The sequence below is a fragment of the Chelonia mydas genome, chromosome 8 (assembly GCF_015237465.2).
Source record: "Chelonia mydas isolate rCheMyd1 chromosome 8, rCheMyd1.pri.v2, whole genome shotgun sequence".
NCBI classification, from domain to species: Eukaryota; Metazoa; Chordata; order Testudines; family Cheloniidae; genus Chelonia; species Chelonia mydas.
The window spans coordinates 96981244-97006186 of NC_057854.1; the positions used below are offsets into that span (position 1 = coordinate 96981244).

Sequence of the window (24943 nt, forward strand, 5' to 3'; positions counted from 1 at the left end):
AAGGCTTCCCTGAACATCGAATGAGTGTTCTTTAGAACTAAAATCTTTTAAAAGTAAAAAAACTGATAAAATTATGATGCTGCCTTTGCTTTAGTTTTATCGGTCTACTACAAAAGTTTGCCTCTTCAGTGTGGAAAAAAAAACAATACTTAATCTACGTGCAGTTAGTGGGTATAGCATGGAAAAAATGCACAAAATAAGCACAAGTTATAAATAACCATAACGTTTTATTACCATTAAGACTAAACTTGTATTGAAAAGATTTTATATAACAAGACAAGAAAAGCAATAGCAAATTTAACTATCAACTAGATTATGCATAGCGAGTAACTGTTTCTAGTACTCAGGGAAGAGCATGACCCTTTTTTGTTTTAAATATATAACCGTACAAAGCACAAACATACTAAAATGATCAGTGCACTGGACATGGGAGAGCACCCCCTCAGTCATTTTGTTCCCTTAGCTCTGTTTTCCCCAATCTGAATTACATTAAAATAAAGACCCAGTTGTTTTCTTTTCTACTGTGCAGTAAGAAAAAATATTCACAACAAACATGACAATATATCAAACAATATTTCTACACAAGTTACCTTGATACCTCTGTCACTTAAGTATCATAAGAAAACATTTTAAGACATATACAAACAAAACTAGCAAAGTGTTACAACTTATAATAAATTAACAAAAAGAAAAATAACTTTTTATATATATATTTATATTATATATACACATACACACACAACAAAATGACACAATAATATGCTTCTTCCCATAGTTTAAGTAAACAAATAAGTAGACTAGCCAAACTAGCTATATTTGATTTTGGCCATATGCATCACATCGGCAATTAAATAAATAAGTGTTTCAAGCAACATAAACAGTGTTCCAAATGTGCCAACACAGCCCAATTATATCAGCATGGGCTAGAAAGTGAATTTGAAAATTCTTAACAAATTTTAAGCAAATTATTTTTTCTAAACACATTACATTTAACTATGATACTAAGATATGTAAATAATTCTGTAGCACCTACTGCTCAAACCAAGGAAGTTTTTGATCAAAACAATTATTTTTTTTAAACTTTTGTTCTGCTGATATCCCATACTGATGACTTAAAGAAAAACTGTCTTGCAATTCATCTCCTTGCTTTTGGGTTTTGACTGTGGGTAACTGTGTGCCTGGGAAGAACACTCTCCCGTACTGTCTTTAATATTTTTATTACATGCTATGAAAAGATACGAAGATCATCTGTTTGTAACCCATCCTTCAAAAAACAATCTACTAATCCAGTTTAAAACACACGTCTTGATCTCTAAAAAGTTACCAGTGCAGTATGAACATGACAAAGTTGTCAATTTCCCCTAAATTAGCCAGTCAAAATATTTTTTCTCAAATCCAGATTCTCTTGTAAAAATTCTTTATATTTTATAAAAATAGATTTTTCTTGAAACCCATTTTCAGCAAAGAGACCACCTCTTTGGCAACATTGTTAATGTTATTTAAATTGTTCTGTCATCAGGTATCCCCCTTTTACCCCATTCCCTAACAGAAGACTGTTTAGTTCACATGATATAAAAGAAAAAAGGAAAAATAAAAAAGGTTGCAAAAATATGTGGTTTTTGTTGTTGTTGTTTTTTATTTTGCAATTTTTATTGTTCCTCTTTAATTTATATGGGGGGTTTACCAATCTGATTGGATCAACATTTGAAAAAAAAAGAAAAATCTTTTTTCTTTCTTTTAATCCCATTAGTTTGTAAAAATTGTTTTTGTTTTTTATTTTTTTCAAATGAGTGAATGGTCATCTTAAAAAGAGCCACCTTCAAGGAAGGTAGTAAAACTAGCTGGCCGGGTAAAAATCCCTGCACATTGTTATCTATGTATATTATATTCAACAACGACAGCTATGAAAGAACATTCAATGCATCAAAGGTTTTTTTTTGTTTTTGTTTTTTTCTAAGCATTATAAAATCCTTTCCTGTTCATCACAGGATATCCAATGTTTTAATACTTAGGCAACACTGGCTTATAAAGTCCATGGTTGAATATAAGCCTTGCAGAGTTTTTGTTTGTTCGTATATATATTTATATATATATATATATATATGTTTTAGTAAGTAAAGATATGAAATTCAGGATTTGTGGGTTTTGTTGGTTTTAAAGGAAACTTGCAATACTCTGTCTCCTAAACGGTATCCATTAAGGCTGGCAATTGCCATGGCAGCTTCATCATAGTTGGTCATAGTGACAAAGCCAAATCCCTTGCACTTGTTGGTGTTGAAATCGCGGATCACCTTGACGTTATTAACTGCTCCGAAGGGGCCAAAGAGCTGCCACAGCACACTTTCATCTGAGTCGGGAGACAAATTGTAGACAAAGATGCACCATCCAGTCCCAGTGTGGCCAGGAATATTCATTCCAACAAGGCTCGTCATCCCATCAATTGTGATCGGGGAAAACCTACCAAATAAAAAGAGGGGGCTATTCTAGACATAGCGCTTAGCACAAATTACACGGAACTGAGACTTAAAATAAAGCTCATTAAGGTTTCATGATCCAATCCTTGAGATGTAAACTATATGTCCATCTTTGCTCTCAGTTACACAGGTGCCAGTAACACCCACTGAAATGAATGGTAGCTGCGAACAATGTAAGAGACGAGAACTGGGCACAATCACATTTCCCTTCCACAATAAGTTCTAGTTTGCAGTGTCTGAGGTCTAATAAAGGGAATTCTTAAGGAACATCTAAATAAGCATGGGTCAAATCTTGCAGTGCTAATTAGGAATTTCACTGAATGAGTAAGAAACGCAGCATTTGGCCTGACATTTCTATCAACAAAACAACCCAGCTAAAGGATTATGGATACAACTGCAAAGTTACCAATGATTTAACACTTTACATCCTACCCGACCCTCATGGAAAAATGGATCTCTTAGGGATTGGTTTTAAATGTGAATATGAAACATTGTCAAATTTCAGCAATATCTCTGCATTCAGCCTCTTTATATATCCTAAAAGCATTTGAGAGATTTTTAAATGGAAAACAGGAAGTTTTGTCTGTTTCTAGTATACAGACTTTTATTCAAATATATTTTAAAAAATTCATTGTTGGTAACGTTATCTTAAAAATGTCTGTACATATCAATGAGCATGTGTGTAGTAATTGTAAAGCAGGAAAACCAGTGCCTGAAGACGTTTGGTTAGATCACCCCCTTTAACAGTTGATAAAATATCATTTTTGAGGCTATCATCAATTGGTTACATTTAAAGTAACTTACATGTAAGAAAAGTCTTGCTAAAAATCATATTTCCACACTGAATTTTAAAGCAGGCATCCTCACTGAATTAATTCCTATACTGAATAATTCTTATCTTTGTTTTGCAATGTAGATGTACAGACTACAAGCTCTTAGAAAACTTGTAATAATATTTATAATATTTTTAGATGCATTTAGTGAATAGAACTCCTTAACATTACTCTACTGTAAGTGGAAGTGAACAGACCATACAAGGAATTTTACAGTGTGTTGATTGCTTATCTTCTATGTGGAATTACACTTAGAGTCTTGATTGCCTTTTGACGTACATCCAGAACGCTTCTGGATATTGCACCTAAATTGAGAAATATCACTCAATTTTTTCTACAGCCTGCAAACACTTATGCAAATCAGCAACTTTATTCACACGCATAACAGCTTAGAGGACTGGGCCCTCTGAGTCATATGCAGGCTTGCAAAAGTGTTCAGGGTTGCAGTAAGTCTGCTCTTGTTGATGTCATTGCAAACAATTCCCACTGAATTCCACTTTTGAAAAATCCCACCCATAATATCTGTAATGCTTTTTTTTTTTTTTGGTGGGGGGGAGGGGGTAATCCTTAAACTAATTATCATACTGGCACAGAACAGTTTTGTTAGAGTAGACTTCTTTGTGCATTTCCTCAGCTGGTGCAAACAGACAGCTAAAGCTGTGTGAATAACTGATTTTTCAGTTTGCTAACAGTTGATTTTGGATTGAAACCTTCAGTTCAAACAAAACCAAAACATTTAGTTTCTGATTTTTATGTTTTTAATTTTTTTTTTGCATTATAAAATTAAAATAAATGTCTAAATGAAAAGTTGTTCTGAATTAAAAAATCAAAATGTTTTGCTTCAAAAATGTCTAAATGAATCATTCTGATTTTTTGGGGAAACCTTTTAGGGCTTTTTTTAAAAAAAACAAACACTGAAGCAATTCAGCAAAATCAATAAAAATACGCCAAATGTTTCTGTCAACACAAAGCCACCGTTTTCAATGAAAAAACTCCCATTTTTGTCTGAAAAATGTCGTCCAGCTCTAAACAAAGCTGGAGCTATGCCTCTTTATACCAGCTGAGAATCTGGCCCATTAGATAGTAAGTTCTCTTCTCTATAAGGGATACATTTAAACAAATTGAGGGTACAGTTAAGTACTGAAGAAATTCCTTTCAGCCAGCAGAACTTGAGTGCAATTCAGAAAATGGGGTCTTGAAGTTTGCAAACTTTAACAGCCTACATAAAGGCCAGCAAATACTATTTATGCCGTTATGCTTCATATGCAGTGTGTTTGTGTAAGAATGTTTGACTGTGTACTTCCATACAAATGATGTTAACAGACTGGTTATATGATGCACACACAGTTGTACAGTACTAGGCTACATTTGTGGGTCTAAGGTTGCCAAATGTTTACACTATACTGTATTGCACGAGAAATACGATTATATAATTTAAAAGACCTGTGATGCACATGCACCATGAGTCAAAGTTTCATATTCAACCTTAACATTATCATGGTTTCCAAGTGTTTGAGAATTCAACTGCGCAAACTTAATCTTCCCTTAATATAAATTTTTAATGGAATTTCCTATGTTTATTTTAAAACTAAAAGAGAGCTATTTAGCTAGACATCACCAGAATGCCTTTTCCTTGCACTTTCAGAGGTCCACAAGAGAGCCTCTCTCCTCCAAACCTCAGGAACTGTGTAGCTTTTACCTGCTCATGAAACCTTAACTATAGCAACTGCTTCATCCCTCACTATAATATAGGCTGATGTGGTATAAATGTTTATTGACATGAGTTTGGGATGGCGTATTATTCACTAGCAGCAAAGCTGTGAATTATTGAAGTCACCCTTAATGAATCTTTCATTCCACGCCAAATCATCGTGTATTTTGTACAGGATACATATTTTATAGCAAAACTAATCTGGGGATGTTTTGGAGACAGTTTCAGAAGTTTTTATTTATACATCCAAATAACACAGAGTTTGCAGTAGGGTAAGTACAATTCTTCAGGACTTGCAGGGAGAAGAAAATAACTAACACTTTTAAGAAACTTCAATAAACACTGAAAAAAAGCTGTTGTGATGTTTAATGCCTGATGTCTCATGATCTATCAGTGCTAGAGACAAAAGCCTTAGAACAGCGGAAAAGAGATACCTGGCTCTCTAACGATACTAGTCTGCTTTTCCTTGTCTTGATGAGTCACAATAAATCAGAAATTAAACCTTTCGTAGTCTAGGACAGAACATGGTTTGTCCTGTACCACAGGTCAGTGTAATTCTGGGTAGGAAATTAAATATTCAGGAGAGAAAAAAAAATTCTCAAACAGTTATTTGTAAGTGGCAGCTGTCTGAAGCTCCTAAGAGTTTTGAAATGTTACTAGCAGGACTGAAAGAGATGGATTAGTGGGCAGACTGCAGGTGAGGCAGTGAAAGGGGCATAATGAATTGCAAAACCATGCAGCGAATTTTGATTTATGTGCTGATCATGGGATACATGATTTGGGTTTTTTGGGTAGACGTAAAACATCTAATTTGAAAGTTACTTTGGCGTACAAGTAACCTTATGGTGTACATACTTCCCATTAAGTTGCACAATTGCCATTGCTGAAGTAGTTAAGACTTACTCTAGTGTCCACTTCTGAACAGTTTAAAGATATACTTACCATGACATGTACGGGATGAGCTTTATAAAAGAGCACCTAGTTTTCATGAATGTGCAGGGCTGACCATTTCTGTAGACTACGGTGCTTCCTCAGCTCAGAGTGCAGGGCTATAGGTGCACAGCTCTGCATAATGTCAGGAATGAGACTATGCCCCTATAGTTCTGTAAGGTTCCCCTGTGTCGATGTGCGTTGTTAACGAAGAGGAAACACTAACATATATCAACTTTTTTTTCAGATTGAACACGGAACACACTCATTATGGAACATGAATGTTTCAAAATCAACTGAGCTTTAATTTCAATCTGAACACACAAACCTGTCTAAATTAAAACAAACACACACAGAAACAAACCACAAGCACTAAGAAATATTTGCAACAATTGTTAAACCTGTAACAAAAGAAACTTAGGGCTGATTAAGGTGCACACAGTTACATTTTTAAAGTTAACTTTGTGGTAGGACACAGCTAGAGGAAAGGATGAGGCTATTTAATTCTATTTTCCTCTGACAATTTTCACAGTATCAGATCAGAGATCAGCATAAAGTTCAGTTTCATAGTTTTGATTCAGGAAAATATTTCATTTAGCAGCACTACTGGTGTTAGAATACTTGTAGCTGTTGCACCTAAACCATCTGAGAAGCCCACCTGTAAATAAAAGAAAAGGTGAAAAAAACCCACACACAACTTTTGAGTGTGGCCTTAAAGTAACAAAACCAACTGAAGTCCAAACTTAAAAAAAGAATTTGACATGCTGGTGGAAGAAAAGAAGGAATTAAAAAAAATAAAGTTAGTGATTTAAAAAATAAATTGTAGCACCAATCTGTGCCAACATGGACATCTGGCAATCTGTGGAATTCTAATTACCTCTTTACGCCATAGGCCATATTAAGCAAATTGTCCAGCCTGAAAAGAGAAGGAGGGTCTTTGGGTTAATGTCTCACAGATGGCAAGATCGCTCAATGGAACTATTATTAATAATGTTCCATTTTCAAAGAAGAAATGTTCAACAAGTTTTTCACACATCTAAGGAGTTCAGAAAGCAGGAACTTTCTTGAGTTTCAGACTGTATTCAAATTTCAACCATAATATTTAATGCCATTTTTAACATGCTTTGAGATTTAAGACAGGTGAACTCTCACTATATAACTAGGACTCTGGTGGCACCTTAAAGGCTAACAAATTTATTTGGGCATAAGCTTTTGTGGGTAAAAAACCACGATGCACCACATGCATCGTGGGTTTTTTACCCATGAAAGCTTATGCCCAAATAAATTTGTTAGCCTTTAAGGTGCCCCAGACTCCTTGTTGTTTTTGTGGATACAGACTAACACGGCTACCCCTCTGACACTACATAGCTACATCTCAAGATTTGACTGGGTGTTAAAAATTTCCCTTTGATTTTTCATTTGTAGATTATATTAGTGTGAAATAATAACAAGTACAATACTTCAACAGTTCACCTTTCATTGCAATTAAACTTGTGAATAAAGTGTTGGAATCCAAAATTAGAGGAATAGAAACACACTGGTTATAAGCAACTCTTGCTTCCCAGTTTTACAAAACTGGTTAGACTTTTTCTTTTGTTTAGACAAATATTTAGTAATAACGATCCCCAAAAGCTGTCAGTGTAAACTGCCACTGAATTTGGGAGATTAATTGTAATCTACTTTATGTTTAATACACAATATGAAAAATCCTTTATCTACAGAAGGAGTCAGTGGTAGCCTCAGTGGCTTTTATACCCTTACCAAAGATGTTTTAAATATACACTTGTTTTCATATAAACCAGGCAGGTGACTGACCTTTTCTGTGCTCTTCTTTAATTCATTTAATATTTTAAAATGGCAAATGTCACAGTGAAATAAATTTAAAAGCTAATATTTATCTTAACCACGCCAGTAAGTCCAAGCATTCTTATTTAATATTTTTTAAAGAAAGACCTTTTGCTGAAAATGCTAGGTTGCCTAAATGATATTATACATCATCAAAATAACAAAGAGAGAACCCAGTACTGCTAATGCTGTGTTACATATCAGATACAAGCAGTACTTTCAAAATGTAAATCATAAAACATCACACAGCATCTCAGCACTCATATCAAAGACTACACAAGGTCTCTTTATACCTTGAGCAGACATCTGAGGCTAATAATGTAATAAAACTACTGCTGAATAGAACAGTCAACTTTTGCCAGCTACCAGCCGATTCCACTCAATGTTAAATTGAAAGTTGCATCAAAACCACAACAATGCTGCAGAAAAAGTAAGTTGCTAAAAAAAACCCAACCAAACAGAAAAGTCACTTTCCATTTCAGTATCAATATAACCTTTTATTCCGTCATCCTTTTACCTAAGGCCTCAAGAGATCGGATTGTATAGTTGAGATGTTTTAGTCAATATGGAATGATTATGGCTGTGTGCAGATTTTCCTGTTTACTTGCTTGGAAAGAATGTTCAATTTTACAAAGAAATTGAAGTCAATCTACAATTCCAAAATACATTTTCAACACAACCCCTACCCCAAGTCATCATAGCTGGTAGAGCTCCAGTTGTTTTGCAGATGGATAGTTACCTGAATCTCTGAGCCTGGTGGTGTAGTGGTCCAGGGTAGCGTCTGTTGGGAGACTGGTACAGCTGCGAAAGGAGTGCCTGGCTTGTCTTCTGGCTGGGGTTATTGGCGAACTTCACAGTAATTGGTTCTGTAGCACCACTAGGTTTCTGGCCATTTAGTCCCTTTATGGCTTCTTCTGCCTCTATTCTCTTATCAAAACGGATAAATCCCACACCTCGAGAGACACCTGGGAATAAAGAAAAGGCCTTGTTAAATAAAGGTTAAAAAAAAAAGTAAGAACAGCTTCAGGAGTCTTTCACATATCTAAAGAAACAAAACAACATGTTCATTTTGATCCGAGATCAGAACACATTACTTTGTGATATAAAAAATTATTTTCCCCATCAAGGAAAAAAGCCCTGTTCTTTTAAGATCATTTACTGAACCTTTCCTCCTACGTTATATTGTGATAATTGTAGCAGATGACAGACATACAAGTAGTAAATTGCTTGATACATTCCCCTTAAACATGGATTACCAGTCATTTTTAAAAGATTCTGCATTTAAAAAACACCCCAGTGCATTTACTTCCCCTTAAAGTTACATATATAAAAAACTGTACATGTACAGTAACATCAACATATATGTAAGATTACATTTTACATCCAAAGTCATGGCTTCTTAATGTACATCTGTACAGCTTGCTGCTTCACTATAGCCATTCTGCTTCAAAAGCATTTAAGTTTGCCATTTTCTGAAAATGCTTAAATTTTAAGAAAAGTTTTTTTAACCTGTGACTTGATCAACCAGAATTCGTGAGGTGATGATGCGCCCATATTGTGAAAATAACTGTTCTAGTTCTTTCTGGGTCATCGTTTTTGGAAGGCCGCTAACATACAAGTTAGCATCTCTGATTGATGCTGAACTTGGACGGGCATATGACACCTAGGGGATTAAAAATAAAGAATTAATACACTTTCCATGAATACATTTACCTCATACATTTAAATCAACAGATTATTTTTTGTCTTTACAATCCATAGCATTAATTTAAACAACCCTGCAATTCAGAATTTAGATGTTCTTTTAATAGCAACAAGGACTAGGAAAACGTGAGGGAAAACAAAAAGAAAGCAGGAGACAACTTAAACAAATGTAAGGATAAGGCCTCTCTAAGTGCAAGCACAAAACAGCTACTGTACAGTGGTAGATTAACGCACAACTTCCCACGCACAGCTTTGTAAATTTACCCCATTGTCTGTGGGTGTATAGATGATTTACTGCATTCAACACATAAAAATCTTTGACTATACCTAGCATTCTGAGGTTCCAGTGTGTTTTGTTTTAAGCATATGAAACAGATCAGGTTAGTTGCAGAGAGATCTTTTATGCTATATCTCTTTGCATTTTCATTCTAAACTGGCAACATCTTCCCTTGCTGAATTATAATGTACTGGTGAAATCAGGCTAAACAAACATCTACTTTGGGAACCGTAAACAGCGTATCCCCCCCCCTCCCCCCCATCTTCTTATCTGCCATTTTATTTCAAAAAGTCCCTTGCAATGTAAGCCTGAAACCAGACTGTGTAAAAATATTATGACCAAATAAGCAAAAATCCAGTTGATGCATTACATATGTATTGTGAAAAAATTATTACACCAGATTTCTGTTAAGGGTTTAACTTTTTTCTACCAAAATGCAAACACAACCCAAATAGAATTTCAAATGGGTTTACATCTGCACCACGCTCATAAGCAAAACTTAACCGTTATTGTATTCAGAATTCTTTTTTTATTTTAAAAGAAAAACACACTCTTAAAAACAATCTACATCTTAGGCTAACAAAAGCACTCCCTGATAAAGGTGTTTCTTGCATGGCTAATACGAAATAAAGATTGTGAAGAGATTTATTTTACAGCACATTTGAAACACTGTTCGCTTTAACTTTCTGAACAATTTTAATTTAGTCTAATGCAATGTATTTCAATCTACACAGCTATAAATTCCTACTGTCTACACATACAGTATATGCAGGTAGGCAGGGGAGGGGAGGTCCAGTCACGAATATAATGCATTAAGCAAGCCTGTCTCCCTCTTCCCAACACAAATGATAGATGTCTTTATGTGCTCCACACCTAAAAATAGATGTTGACTCAACACAGAAAAGTACGTGAATGACTAATATTTGCTTCCACAGCCTTTTGCATGTAACAGGAGACAAACTCTCGACTGATTTTACATTGTAAAGTTTTTGGTGACTTTTAAAAAAAAAACCAAACTCACGTGTTTGTACATAACTTTTGTTAAAACTCATGTTAAACAATAAGACTAAAGGGAAATGGATGAAAAGGAAGGAAAACGCTGGAAAAGAGTGTAGCTAAAACATTTACACTCAAGATGGCAGGCACAGACAATGATATACCAAGGCACTGGCACAAATATCCAGTCTAACAGTATTCAAATATCAAATGAATGTGTATCAAAGCAGTGAAGAACATTATAGGTGGGATTTCAGTAAGTGCCCCCATGACTTCAGAGCTTGAGTCCCATGGACTTTCAATGGGTCAAGTGCTCCTAAGTCACTTACAGGCCTTGCAAACCCCCACCCTGGGTGTTTAGTGAGGCGCTGAGAGTACAGTCCATGTAGCTCAGCGCTCCTTCATGTAATTCCTACGTGATGCCTGGTGGTTTGGTGGAGAGGTCCTAGGGTTTCGTAGACTGGCCTTTCATCTGTGGAGAACACAGTTAAAAACCTTGTCTTAGATCATACATGAGTTTGGTGGTTTCTTATTCTCAGTTTATGCATAATCACAAAACCGCCACACATTTTGGAGCAAGTTGTGGGATAACTGGAAGGCACTGCTTAAGGCCGATCCAGGATTAGAATAGCAGGGGTGTCACATGCTAACTCTGGAGCGCACTTACAGGGCAACATCTGTGAGATTTCACAGCACTTGTTCACACTACACCAGCCTCCAGCTGGTCTGATTAACCTCTGTTTTCAAGAGAAATAAACTAAGTCTTGGCGTAAAATCCTGGCTTCACTGAAGTCAATGAGAGTTTGCCACCACTTCAATGGGGCCAGGATTTCACCCTGAATTTTCAGAAAGAATCTACCACCTCAAAACAATTTTCTATAAACATCCTATCTTAATAAGGGCACTGTCAAGGGCACCACTCTAAAGCTACCCTTTGGAAAAATCTATTTGCTCCAAAAAACGGAGAACTGCAAGACACACAAAATTCTTGGGCAAACTGCCAAATCCAGGTCCTGGGTTTCTTCACTTTAGCACATTCAGCAACCCAGTGCCTTATTCTACCCTGAGCAGAAAAGGTATACGGATAGAGGAAAATATCACTTTTTGGGGCACTGAAAGACTGGGATTCTTGTAGATTTTAATACTTTGCTCTGTTCTTGTGAGCCATGCAGACAGGCAAAGTGGGTGGAGAGAGAGAGAGAGAGTGAACTTTGCACAATCTCTCTCTCTTTCTCACACAAACACATCCACCCACACCGCATGTAAACCACATCATTAACTGAGATCTAATTTTAGTTCCACCTGCCTTAAAACAGTCAGGCTGCAGAGGATTCTGGGCAATGAGCTGCCAAAGGTTAGTCAGCTATCCTCAATCTCCAAGACATAGGATTCTGAATGTGAGATGGACACAAGGCTAGTGAAGGCTATTTCTTCTCTTTAGTCTTTTCCCGACTTCCCTCCCAGGTCAATCAAGTACAAATGCATTCGTCAGACAGACCCATCCTCTTAAGTTATTGTTCAATTAGCAGTGGGCACCCACGTTTTTATAAGGGGTTACAGGAAAAAATCCCAACACTTCACTGTGCTGTAAAGGGGTTAGAACAGTTATTATGGAGATGTGCCAAAACAGGCTCCCGTTTTGTTACTGAAAATTGCAGAACACTCAGAAAATGTGTCGCATGAATTCTTTATATTTACACTTATCTCCCATTAGGAACCTTAGGTTGCTTTTACCAGCATGAGGGATCTGAAACACAAAAGACTAGTTAAAAAAGAAAAAAAAATCCTTACTACTGCAACTTCATATTAATGATTGTGAACAGGACAACTGCTAAGAGAAAGGGTGGTCCACACACTTTAAAGCTTGGAAGTGGAGGGCTGTTCCACTCTGTCAGATCATTTTCAAGCTGCTTAGGTCAAATAGCCAAGGGAGACAATGTGATATCGATGGATTTGTTTTATGGCTCACCCCAGTCTCCAATGTTAATTTGCATACATATACACAAAATAATTATGGAGAAAATATTTTTGCTAGACTACTGCCAAGCACACAAGAAATAAAATGCAACTTGTTCAAAGGACTGTCTCTTCATTAGACAACCTTCCGTTCTTAAGAGACTGCCTCAAATCCTCTCTAAGGATTATGGGACAATTGCTGGCTCCATCCACTTTGTGCTGCTCAGTGCTTTGTGACTCTGTGTTTGTCAAATGACACCATTGTACTCGGTGCTGGATCAATATACTTCTCTACTCAAGCCACTCAAGAATGGAGTAATTTGCTGCAGTCTCTCTTTGCCAAGTGTGCAGTACAAACAACATGCCTCAGAATTACGTGTTCCAGAATTTCATGTCCTCCATGGATGAAATTACGTAATATTTTCAGTCCACTGGCACAGAAAAATCTTCATGTTCAACAGGAAGAATAATTCCTCCTATTTCCTCATAGCGCTCAAAACCCTTAAGAATAAACTGATACAGTCTAGTCTTCCTATTACACAGACCTTAACAAAAGCAGTAAAGGTGGTATGAACTTGTCCCATTCCTCTCAACAAGGCCAGAACTCTGACGCTTAAGAGCAACAATTTAAATGCTGACAACCATTTCACTGCTGATACACTCAGCTAATGTGTCTATCCAGTTATTGGACATAAAGTCCACCATATTCTGATTATTTGTTCATCTGAAAGGCTGTTCTCCAGAAATAAGACTAGACAGTTTAAATTAACAAAATTACAGAATAGCCTCAGACTTCTTTTCCCCATTTGGTCTTTTAGAGGAACTTGTTCTTCTTGCACTGCAATGATGTTCCTTGTCATAACACAGTGGTTTGGAGTACACCGGCTCATCTCTATCTGGCTGTAAAAGCTGCTTTAAGTGACATAAGGTGCTCACTTCTTGTCAAGAAATTAGTGCACTGCCTCTTGCACTGTTCCCAGTCACTGCTAGCTTGGAGCTCATGAGACTAGTGTTGAACTTTTAACCTCTGAATGTCACATGTACAAATGCCCTAAGACCACAGGAACAGCTCTTATAGCGCTGATTGTTCAAATACCTGAGACATAGCTATAATCTTTATAAGTTAAGGTGCAAGCAATGTTTACTGTGTTACTGGCTTCTATGACTCTCAGTGCAGCCCTGGGATTTTGTAGACTGTCTGTGAAATGTGGTCTAGTGATAAAGACAGTTCACTCTATAATGACCTTATTAACAATTCTGAAAGATTCTACTTGTCCCTTAGACGGATACCTAGGGAGGATGGATGGTCTTCTGTTCAAATCATTAGACTGGGATTCCAAAAATCTGGGTTCAATTCTTGGCTCTGCCACAGATTTTCTGTGTGCCCTTGGGCAAGTCACTTAACCTTTTTTGTCCCTCCGCTCTCCATCTGTTAAAACGGGGACAATACTTCTCCTTGACCAACCACCGTCTTATGTATTAGATTGTAAGCACTCTGATCGCAATTGTCCTTTATTAGGCATATGTCCAGCACAACAGGGTCCGATTTGGCTGAGGCCTCAACCTGCTACTGGAATACTACACCATGCCCACTCCCAAAAAATCCCGCTAGTAGACCCCACTGGAATAAAAAAATAAATGAACACTTGGTACTCAGTCCATGTATTTTGTTTGTAGATCTCAAAGTGCTTTAAAAAGGTAAAAAGAAAAGGAGTACTTGGGGCACCTTAGAGACTAACAAATTTATTTGAGCATAAGCTTTCGTGAGCTACAACACACTTTATCATATTCATTACTATCCACTTTCCCTTATTTCCATTTGTTACAATATTTTTTTATAGCTGCCTTCACTTCCCCTCTAAATCACATTTTTTTTTAAACCATTATGGCCTCCTTGTTGATTATGGGATTTTGGGCATCTCCTAAGGTGTTCTTAAATGATTGCCAATTATCATTCAATATAATTTCTTCATCCCAGCTGATTTGGCTCAAAATTGTTTTCCACTTTGTGAAATTGGCCCTAAAGCACCAACTATAAATATTGTTCTGGACTTTATTCTGGTTGAATATTATAAATGTGATGGAGTCAGGATCACTTGAACCTAAGCTACCATTAGTTTTAATTCTGTGATAAGTTTCTCTTTATCTACCTTTAAAGAATTTTCCCATGTTGGCTGCAACACTTTTTAAGTTAGGAAATTGTCATATATAATGTTTAGAAATTCCAAGGAACAGAATCCTTGCCTCCACATTTCCAGTTGCATGCTCTAACTCTTGCAAAAATTCAGATTTGTGAAAATACCCTGCAGAAAAAAAACCCTTACTGATTTGGCCAAATTCCTTGCATGTTTGTGTCATTCCTGTCCAAGAGCCAGAGCATCATCATCCCATAAGACTACTCTTTTTTCCTTGGGGTCTGAGTTGTTTTACACTTGGCATTTCAATGCAGCTTTATTGAGATTAATTATGATTATAGATAAGAAAGAAGGGTCTGTCCCATCACTTCAGGGAGGCTATCCATAGATAATGACCAGGCAGCACTCTGGGAAACATCAAGAGCAGTGCTAAGAGAAATAATTGCTCATGATGCGTCGAATGGAAAGGACTCCTTGGCAAAAGTGAAGCAGTTAGGAAGTAAGAGATCTCAATTAGAGCAGATGCACAAAACTGAGAGATAAAGACTCTCTGGTGCATGTTGAAAGCAGCAAAGCCAAATTAGAATCTTCACGAACGTAAGCACTGAAAAGGTCCCTTTCGTTAGAGCGACAGTGCTACTATGGGCAGAAAGAAGGGCGAAAGAGAATGTTAATGAGCATCACGAAGTCCAGAAGGTTAGACAGACAGAGCCTCCTCTCAAAGACCAAAAAACCAGTAAGTAAGTTAGTAAGTTTTCTGAGATCTGCAGTACCTTTAAAGCTTCTTGTCTGAGATTTTATCACCATGGTTTTACAATCATAGCAGAAAGTCTCTCTTTTATGACTAATACTCATCTGCTACACAATGGAAAAAAATACATTTAATTTTAAAAGGAACAGGTGGGGAACAGCTATCCGCCAAGTCTGCAGCCTGTAATCTGAATTTTCATAAAGAGAAAGCAACAAACGCCCATTCATTCCCTTATCCCTCCCAATACTTATAAAGCTTTTCTGGGGCTGGGGAAGAAGAAGTAGGGTGTCTGAGTGCAGCTAAATGTACTCAACAGATTGGTTAAATGCACCTTAGGTGCTGTCACCCTATTTCTGAATGAAACGCCATCATTATAAGAGAGCGTCAATTGGTATGTTCAACCACCACTTTCCAAGGGAGCACCCTGCTGCAATTATCTATGCTTTTGTCACCTGGAGGTTAGATTACCGCCATGTGCTCTACATGGGGATTATATATTGAGACCATGTGGAAACTGGAGCTAGTGCAAAATGGAAGCACCCACTTATTTAGCAAAGCATCATGCAGAAGGCACACATCGTCAGCACACTGTAATTAGCATCACCAGGCTGCCAATACATTTCTGGCTGGAGTTCGCTATGTTGGTTTTAACCCATCAAGCTCTAAATGGTTTGGGACCTGGTAACATGAGGGACCTCCTTTCTCTTTGTAACATACTGCTGCAGCTATGACCAGAAGCCCACCCTCAATCTGAAGGGGATTGGGTGCTGCTGGCAGAGCATTTGTGGCTTTGTAAATCCTTGGTCTGCCTGAGTCATCATTTGTTAACCTTTTGGGCATGCTTCATAGCCAACTTTTTCTCTTCAGCATGACTGGGTGTGAAGGGGATTGGGGACTGCTATTATTAGCTTGCCTTGCAGTAAGGTACAGGCAGGTCTGAGCGTGCAAGTGATTTTAAAATCTGGCATGGTGAAAAAAACTAACACAAATACATTAACATTTTAAAGTAATGCTGCCTCATTCGCTGTAGAGAAACACAACAGTAAAGTAGCTAATCAATCTTTCTGGTCTTTGCCAATGTTTTATTCAATGTGTTTTAAGTTAACATCATCATCATCAACACCCCCAGTCCCGGGGACCTACACAAAACAGAGTTTAGCAACAGTAAACATTTCTAACACTAGAAAGTATTAAATATCAGCACATGTATACTGCACTATTAACTTCATTTTCAAAAAGCTTGAAATTGTAGTAACTTGAGATGCACAAAAAGCCTTTGACCACACTGAATGGTTTTGGGTGTTGAATCTGTCTCTAAGCACAGACGTTTAAAACTGGATTATACTGGCAGGAATCAGGAATTTAGGCCAGGCTGGTTCTTTATGCTAGCTCAAATTTTGCCTATTTGTCAGGACCTCCCCCTGCACCTCTTCTATTTGTTCTCATGAGACAGCACACTGCTTACTTCTGACAGGGAGGGAGGAAATCTATTTCTCTCAAGGTAGGGCAAGGGAAAGTGAATAGGACTGTGCGTTTGGTAGACAATACTTTTCTTTTGATTTCAAACCTCCCTTCAACGTTCTGTATCCCCTCCTTGTTCTAATGCCCTTAAACATAATGCTCAGATCTTCTGAATCATCTGAGAACATTATGAAACACTTCCTCCACATCCTCTTAAATGTTATGCATTTTATTCAGTGCTCAGGAGTTTAAGCAATCTGTAGGTTATGCAGAGTACATCTTGCTTCCTTTCTGATATTTCATTCAACTTCTAGCCAATCTTCAACATTAGCAGTGACCTTTACAAGTAGGCTTCCATTGCACTTTCTTGGATGGACAAAATTAATCTTTTTAAAATGGATACCATCTCCAACAGATGGATTTGTTTCAAACATGAGACGTATCTTCATTGACCCAAAAGTGTTTTGTGGAACTACATTGAAGTTTTCACTGCAACTATATATAGTGTCCCCTCCCTCACAAAATGATGACAATAATATAAAAGAGCTTTGCTGAAATATGCAATATGATTAGCTGAATAGGATTACCGCTCATATAATCATCTACACCTAAATACATGAATATACATGCACATCCATTATCTGGACTCTTCCCCTGGAACAGATATTCTGCTAAACAATCTCCTCTCAACTTTGTTTATAAAGGACATTGAACAAAACCTTTAAATATGAATATTTTAGCTCTTATTGATAAAAGGGATTACTTATAATACCACCAAAAGATTAAAGACAAAAATCTAAATCTTCAATTAATATATTCTGTACATTTGACAGCAGATTGTGCATAGTCAGTTTTATTGATTCCCCTGCAGAGTCAAAAATTTCTCTTGTTTACATGGGTCTCTCATAAGTATCAGGTGAGAGAAGAACATTAAAAAAAACCAGCCAAAAAATTCAACTGTAAATCCATAACCATGAGAAGACTGGGATATAAGGACAGGTGTAGCACCTGAACTAATTTTAATTCTTTTTTTAAAGGACTAAATTTCAATTTGTTAGTACTTCATTAAACACAAGATTTAAAGCCAAAAATTTAAAAAACAAATTAAAAGAAAAACAACCCCCTCCCAGAGCCTGAGGTCCACCTGGAATTCTGTGCAGATGGCTGGATCTGTACCTTTTCTTGTGTGTGCAATGTTTTTGCACATGGACTTCTACCTTTGCTTTTAAAAATGACCCTGTTCATGGTCAGATTGTTTCCCAGCCTTACACAGCTATGCAGGGGCAAGAGGATGAGTGAAAACACTATTCAGCCACATACTCCTAGATAGCCTCCCCAGACCTTGGTTTTGGGTGTAGGAGCACAGAAGGCTGTACACGGACAAAATCTGTGTTTGGTAAAGAGGAAGAGATAATAAAGGAAGCGTCTTCCCTGGGGAGGTGTCCAGCTACATTCTATACCTTACATTGCCACTGACCCAAGGCTCAATCTGGCCCTAAATAGGTCAGATTACATGATAATGACCCTCTCTTGGCCTTAAAAAAAATACAATCAAATCTATGACATAATCTGCAAAAGTAATCAGTACTTTTGTTTTAAATTTTATGCTACTATTTAATTAAATCAAATTAATTTTCCAGTCTGCAAAGGAACTGTGTATTAAAAAAGGAATTTTTAAGTACCGATTGCATTATTAAAGATCTGCAAATGGCACCGAGAGCATTAGTTAGGTGCGTTTATATTTTTGTGCATTAATCCAATATATAAATAAAAAGAATAAATATAATAAAAACAAACAAAAGTGATCCTGTTGTAAGCTGTGGCACAATGTGAAATGGGGAGTGGGGTGGAAGGGACAGTGGAACAAAGTAAAGTTGTCTAAAACTTTATTGAATATGATTTGCTACGGCTTTGCAAGAGTATTTGGATTCCAAGATGGAATTCAGAGGTAGTTTCCTCCAATATAGTTAACTGGCATGGGAGTTGGAGAGGATACTAAAAATATATTCTTCATACCTCAACAACTTCAACTTTGTGAAGCCTCCAAACTGTTCTACACTTGGAATAAAGGGCCTATTTAAGAGAATTAATAAATACAGTAATAGGATAGGTTTACCGTGGACTTAAAAGGGTTTGTGGGGATGGGGCGGGAAGTTTAATAAAAGGCCATTTTGCTACTTCAAACACTCTTTGGGTGCATTTTATTTGCAACAGATGCAATTTCAAGCTGTATTCAAACTGTCCAAAAAGTATGCATCCCTTATTGTGTGTTATTGCTTGTATGATATTGTTACAGTCAACAAAGCGTGGACATTAAAAAATAAGGCTCCTTTAGATTAATTCGGGCGACTTTGTTAATACCTATTTAAAATGTGTATTTTGAAGACTGTACATGTTCTACTAATCCTTGTAAAATGTATACAACTCCTATGCATATAAAACTGACTTGTTTCCTTGTTTGGTATTAAATTTTAACTGCTTTCAAAATTCCAACAGAATTTCACTTGTGAAATCAAAGTAATTAATAACTTATTTATAAGCAAAAAAGAAACCAAAAACCAGTAAACTGTTTCCATACAATTTTAATATGTATTTTAAAAAACTTATATTAAAGAAACACTGTTCCAGAAATGTGTAGTGTACCAAGCTCCTCCTAAAACAAACTTTTACTGCAGAAGTAACTCCTTAGAAGGACACATGAATAAAATAATTGTGAATTTAAACTATTTAGAAAAGTTAGAAAAGCATAACAAATTAAGTAGTTTCATGAAACATGGAAAAATTAAAAACATTTTTTTGCAGTTGACATTCCCCAACAGCACAGGAAACTCAAATACAACAGCACAGTTCTTCCTCAGGAGAACCAGAAAGTGAAAGCGATTAAAAATAGAAATTTAATTAAAAAAAAAGAGTTTAGTCAGCTGGGACAAAGTGTCTAATATGCAAGTAGTAAATGCACAGTATTAAAAGTAGGAAGTAAACTAGATGTTGATTTAGTTGGGGATTGGTCCTGCTTTGAGCAACGGGTTAGACTAGATGACCTCCTGAGGTCCCTTCCAACCCTGATATTCTATGATTATTTGAGTTTTAAATCTAAGGCATTTAGAAAACTGGTAAGAACATGTTTTTTTAAAAATTATGATATTTATCTTGTCAGTGTCCCTTTAAGATAAATGTAGAGAGCAACCTGCAGCTCAACTTTATAAGTGGAATGAATAAATTGCTGAATCTCAGCATTAAATTTCAATCTGCTGCAGTTGATAAGAATAGTTTTATTGTTTTACTTTACAAATTTGGATAAATTAAATAAATACAAACCTTAACTACATAAAAACCTGTTGTAAGGATTTTGGTACGCGGTACAAATACATGCATGTGTGACGGTCTTGCTCCTGCAAGATGAATTTTGGAAAGAATATTTTATATATAATCTCAATAGTTAGTCTCTTGTTCTCTTAAGGCTCAACATTTTTGCTTGTGATTGATTAACTGAGCAGATCCAGAGGCTACATGTCTGAAATCAGAGATACACTAAAAAATTCTACAGTGCAAAAATTTGCTCGGACCACTGAGGAAACCAGGGAGAAACTAATGGCATGTTTGCATAACAAACTGGGTGGCTTCTACTTGATCTCTAGTCCCTTTGGGGGAACGTGAATCAAACAAAGAACAGTGAAACTGGAAGAATAACCCTTGAAAGAGAGTACTGTGGTTTTTGAAAATGGCACTTAACTGGGAAGAAGTATATCTTGATTAGAGGATGCCTTTTATGAACTGAATGTTTGATAATCACATGCCAAATTAATTGTAATTAACACAACATGTGTTGTGGTCATTTATGAATGATACAACTGTATATTACACCTTTGTTCTATGGATTTTTATGGGTTATGTTCTCTCAATGGCTGTTTTATCCTAACTTCAAATCCCATTACAACGCTTTAGAAAGCTCGACAAGGGTTTCCCCGCCCCCAATAAATAAAAATAGTAGCAGTTTGAAAGAAAAAAAGATTCCATCTGCCATACATCCTTTGTTTTAAGGAACAGCTAGTTAGCTGTGCCCTTTACATTAAAATACTAATGAGATTTCCAAAAACTGTCTTAACTACTTACTGCTCTTCCTAAATTTAGCAAAAGGCTCTTTGTATTCTCTTACCTTTATGGTTTTGGTCTGGAGTCTGAGTCCATTTAAAGTGTTAATGGCTTTCTCTGCATCCTTTGGATCAATATAGTTAACAAATCCATACCCTAAACTCTGCCCTGTTGAAACATAAGAAACAAAACAAAACAAAAAAGGACTCAGTATCTTTTCAGCACATGAATGACTTCCAAATGTGGAATCAAAATTCTCTTCTCCTGTTTGTTTTCACCACACTTCCACCTAGACTCTCTACATACAGCAGGGTGTCAGTTTTTCACCATTCCACTCTGTGGAAACTAACAGAAAATTTTTAAATAGCCACTCCAATGTACATACCTAAAAGGGAGAAGAAAAAAAAAAGCCAAAAAAATGCTTTTCTACAAGTTATCTGAAAAGCATGTAACGTGTTGATATCAATGGAATTAGATAAACACAATTAATAGCTTTGTGTTGAGTTTGTAACAAACTAGAGGATCAGCTGTTCCAGCAACATGGTTCCCATTTAAAATGAAATAAAAATAAATGCTCCTCATGCCATTGTTTATAGAGTCTGTCTGGTTTTCATAATGTGAAAGTTCAGAAGCCTCATATTTTACCAGATCCCTCCAAAACACATTGATCAGTTGGTTGTAAAATCAACTTAAACTTTCTATATTGTGTTATTGACTTGTGACTGGCAATGCAGAACTGAAAAGAAAGGACAGACTATCACGTGCCAGGAAAAGCTCTTACATTATGTTTTCTTTAGTATGTTGGTGATGCCGGCAAAGACAATACGGTACAACTGCTGCTGCATCCGGATGGCAGGAGCACATTTTAGCAGCCAAATCATTTCAACAGCTTCTGTTTTACTGGTAATGTCTGTGTTTATGTTTGTAGTAGGAGGAGGAGACCTGGTTTAACAACTCGGTTTAGTAACATGGAGCTAGTGATGTACTATTATTAACGCTATACATATACACATACAGCAAGGACAAGTAAGTGTCTGCAATGGAGTAGGATAACATAACCAAAAGCTACACCAAAAAATATTAGACCTTTCTCCCAATGATTTTACAATATGAATGTTGTTAACAGAACACGAAAGACAACAGCAACACACAGGCAGATTTTGCACTCAGGCTTCCAAATTCCTCGGTCTTATGTGCCATATTTAAATTATTTTGGATATTTGGAAAATGCAATGATTTGTTGTATTTTTTTTTAAAACCACAGACACTTACTGGGCATGTACAGATAACAAGGGTTAAAAAAAAAATTCTCAGGAGGCAGGCATTTTCTTGAATCTTACCCACTGTTATATACTTTAATGAATTTGGAAAATGCTAGGTCCAAATCCTACCTGCACATGGGGTCCAATGTGCAGAGGAATCATCCTGATTCTGCTCAAGAGGGGTAAGAGGAAGAAAGGTTGTGAAAAGCCCACACAGGGAGAGAGAGAGAGAGAGATAACAGACTGTGAAAACTGTACCCCACAAAAGCTTATGTCCAAATAAATTTGTTAGCCTCTAAGGTGCCACAAGAACTTCTTGTTATTTTTGCTGATACAGACTAACACGGCTACCACTCTAAAACCTGTACTCCATAGGGGCTCTCACTGCAATAATGCAGAAGTAGCTACCCAGCTCCTTCTCACACACCTGCATGGGGGAAGCAGAGGTCACAAAGCATCCTGCACATGAGGAGCTATGCCCTAGTCTGGTGGAGGGATTCCATCTCTGCTACATAAAACCTTGTTACTTTGTCTTTGTGCAGAGAGAAAGCGCATTTGGCCTACTGAATTTGGGGAGAAAAAAAAAAACCAACCCAAGAAATGTTGTGTTGCATAATCCATATATAATAAGAGTTCCTCGGTCTTCTAAAAATCAGATCAAGGTGCTCAATTTTTAAGGCTTAAACACATATTGCAGCACACCTTTAAAAACCCACAGAAATGCTTTATTTCACAGCTACAATGACCACATACAGTGTTACAGACAGGAAATTGCTATTTTAAATTACATACATCAAGGGAGCGCTTCCATTCACTAGGTCTAGAAGTACAAGCACAAAACACACCCATTCTTCCTGAATGGCTAAATTCATCTCAACAAATATATCCCAACCCCAGTTAGCCTGCATTAACCAAAAGTTAAACTGAGCAAAGAACCAGAAGCATAAATAGCATAACAAATACTTTTGATGTCACCTCTCCCCACTGTTTTGTGTCTACCTAAGGCAGCGGTTCTCCAACTGTGGGTCAGGACCCCAAAGTGAGTCAGGACCCAATTTTAATGGGGTCAGCAGGGCCAGCATTAGACTTGCTAGGACTCAGGGCTGAAGCAGAAGCCCAAGCTCTCCCACTGCCCGCCCGGGGCAGTGGACCTCGGCCCGCTCTCCCACACCCAGGGTGGTGGGGCTCAGGCTTTGGCCCACGCAGGTAGTAACTTTGTTGTCAGAAGAGGGTTGTGGTACAATGAAGTTTGAGAACCCCTGACCTAAGGTATTTATATGTACCCCACTGTAGCTGTAGGTGGGCCCCTCCCAATCTTTAATATGTTTGCCCTCAATACCTCTGGCAAGTGGGGAATGCACTGTGGGGCAGGGACAGTCTTTGCGTTGTGTGTTTGTACAGTGCCTAGCACCATAGGGTCCTGTTCCAGGACTGGGGCTCGTGAGTGTTATCACAATACAAATAAATACAACAACAACAACAAATATCTAGCTCTTATACAGCACCTTTCATTGGTAGAGCTCAATAAAATAATTAGTATTTCACACATGGGGAACTGTCTGATGCAGAGAGAGAATAAGGTCCAGATTTTCAAAGGTATTAAGGTGTTGCTCTGCTCAGCACGGTGAGGCCTAACTGACTTGGATGGCTAAGTTCCATTCTCACAAGAGACAAGCTTTCAGATCCAGATCCTAAAAGGTATTTAGGCACCTAAGTCTAATTGAAGTCAATGGGATTTAGGCTCCTAGGTGCCTAAGTCACTTTTGAAAATGGGACTTAGCTGTCTAAGTCACTTAAGCATTGCAACATATAACACAGCTATCTATCTTGATATCTATGGATACGTTTAAGAATCTGGCCCTGAATGACTTGCCCAGAGTCACACAGGGCATAAGAACAGCCATACCAGGTCAGACCAAATGGTCCATCTGGCCCAGAATCCTGTCTTCTGACAGTGGCTAAAGCCACGTGCTTCAGAGGGAATGAACAGAACAGGTCATCATCAAGTGGTCCATCCCATTGCCCATTCCCAGCTTCTGGCAAACAGAGGCTAGGGACACTTCAGACCATGGTTTTGCATCCATGCCCATCCTGGCTAATAGCCATTGACGGACCTATCCTCCATGAACTTACCTCTTTCTTTTTTGAACCCTCTTATTGTCTTGGCCTTCACAACATCCCCTGGCAAAGAGTTCCACAGATTGACTGTGCATGGTGTGAAAAAACACTTCCTTTTGTTTGTTTTAAACCTGCTGCCTATTAATTTCATTTGGTGACCCCTAGTTCTTGTGTTATGAGAAGGAGTAAATAACACGTCCTTATTTACTTTCTCCACACCAGTCATGATTTCATAGATCTCTATCATATCCCCCCTTAGTCATCTCTTTTCCAAGCTGAAAAGTCCCAGTCTTATTAATCTCTCCTCATACGGAAGCTGTTCCAGACCCCTAATCATTTTTGTTGCCTTCTTCTGTATCTTTTCCAATTCCAATATATCTTTTTAGAGTTAGGGGAAC

General features: G+C 37.2%; 1 protein-coding gene across 8 annotated transcripts in view; it reads right to left on the reverse strand.

Moving 5' to 3' along the window:
• Positions 1-207: 207 nt before the first annotated feature.
• Positions 208-24943, reverse strand: part of ELAVL4 (ELAV like RNA binding protein 4) — a 102513-nt gene continuing 77777 nt past the window's right edge. For 6 of the 8 annotated variants that reach the window (XM_037907501.2, XM_043521065.1, XM_007062151.4 and 3 more), the window contains exons 3-7: positions 21230-21333; positions 9303-9456; positions 8533-8758; positions 6826-6864; positions 208-2457 (exon numbers count right to left, since the gene is read on the reverse strand). In XM_037907501.2, coding sequence (XP_037763429.1) covers positions 2130-2457; positions 6826-6864; positions 8533-8758; positions 9303-9456; positions 21230-21333 — 851 coding nt within the window. In that variant the 3' untranslated portion in view covers positions 208-2129. The remainder of the gene's footprint in view (positions 2458-6825; positions 6865-8532; positions 8759-9302; positions 9457-21229; positions 21334-24943) is intronic. The other 2 variants (XM_037907500.2, XM_043521067.1) reach the window with 1 other exon arrangement.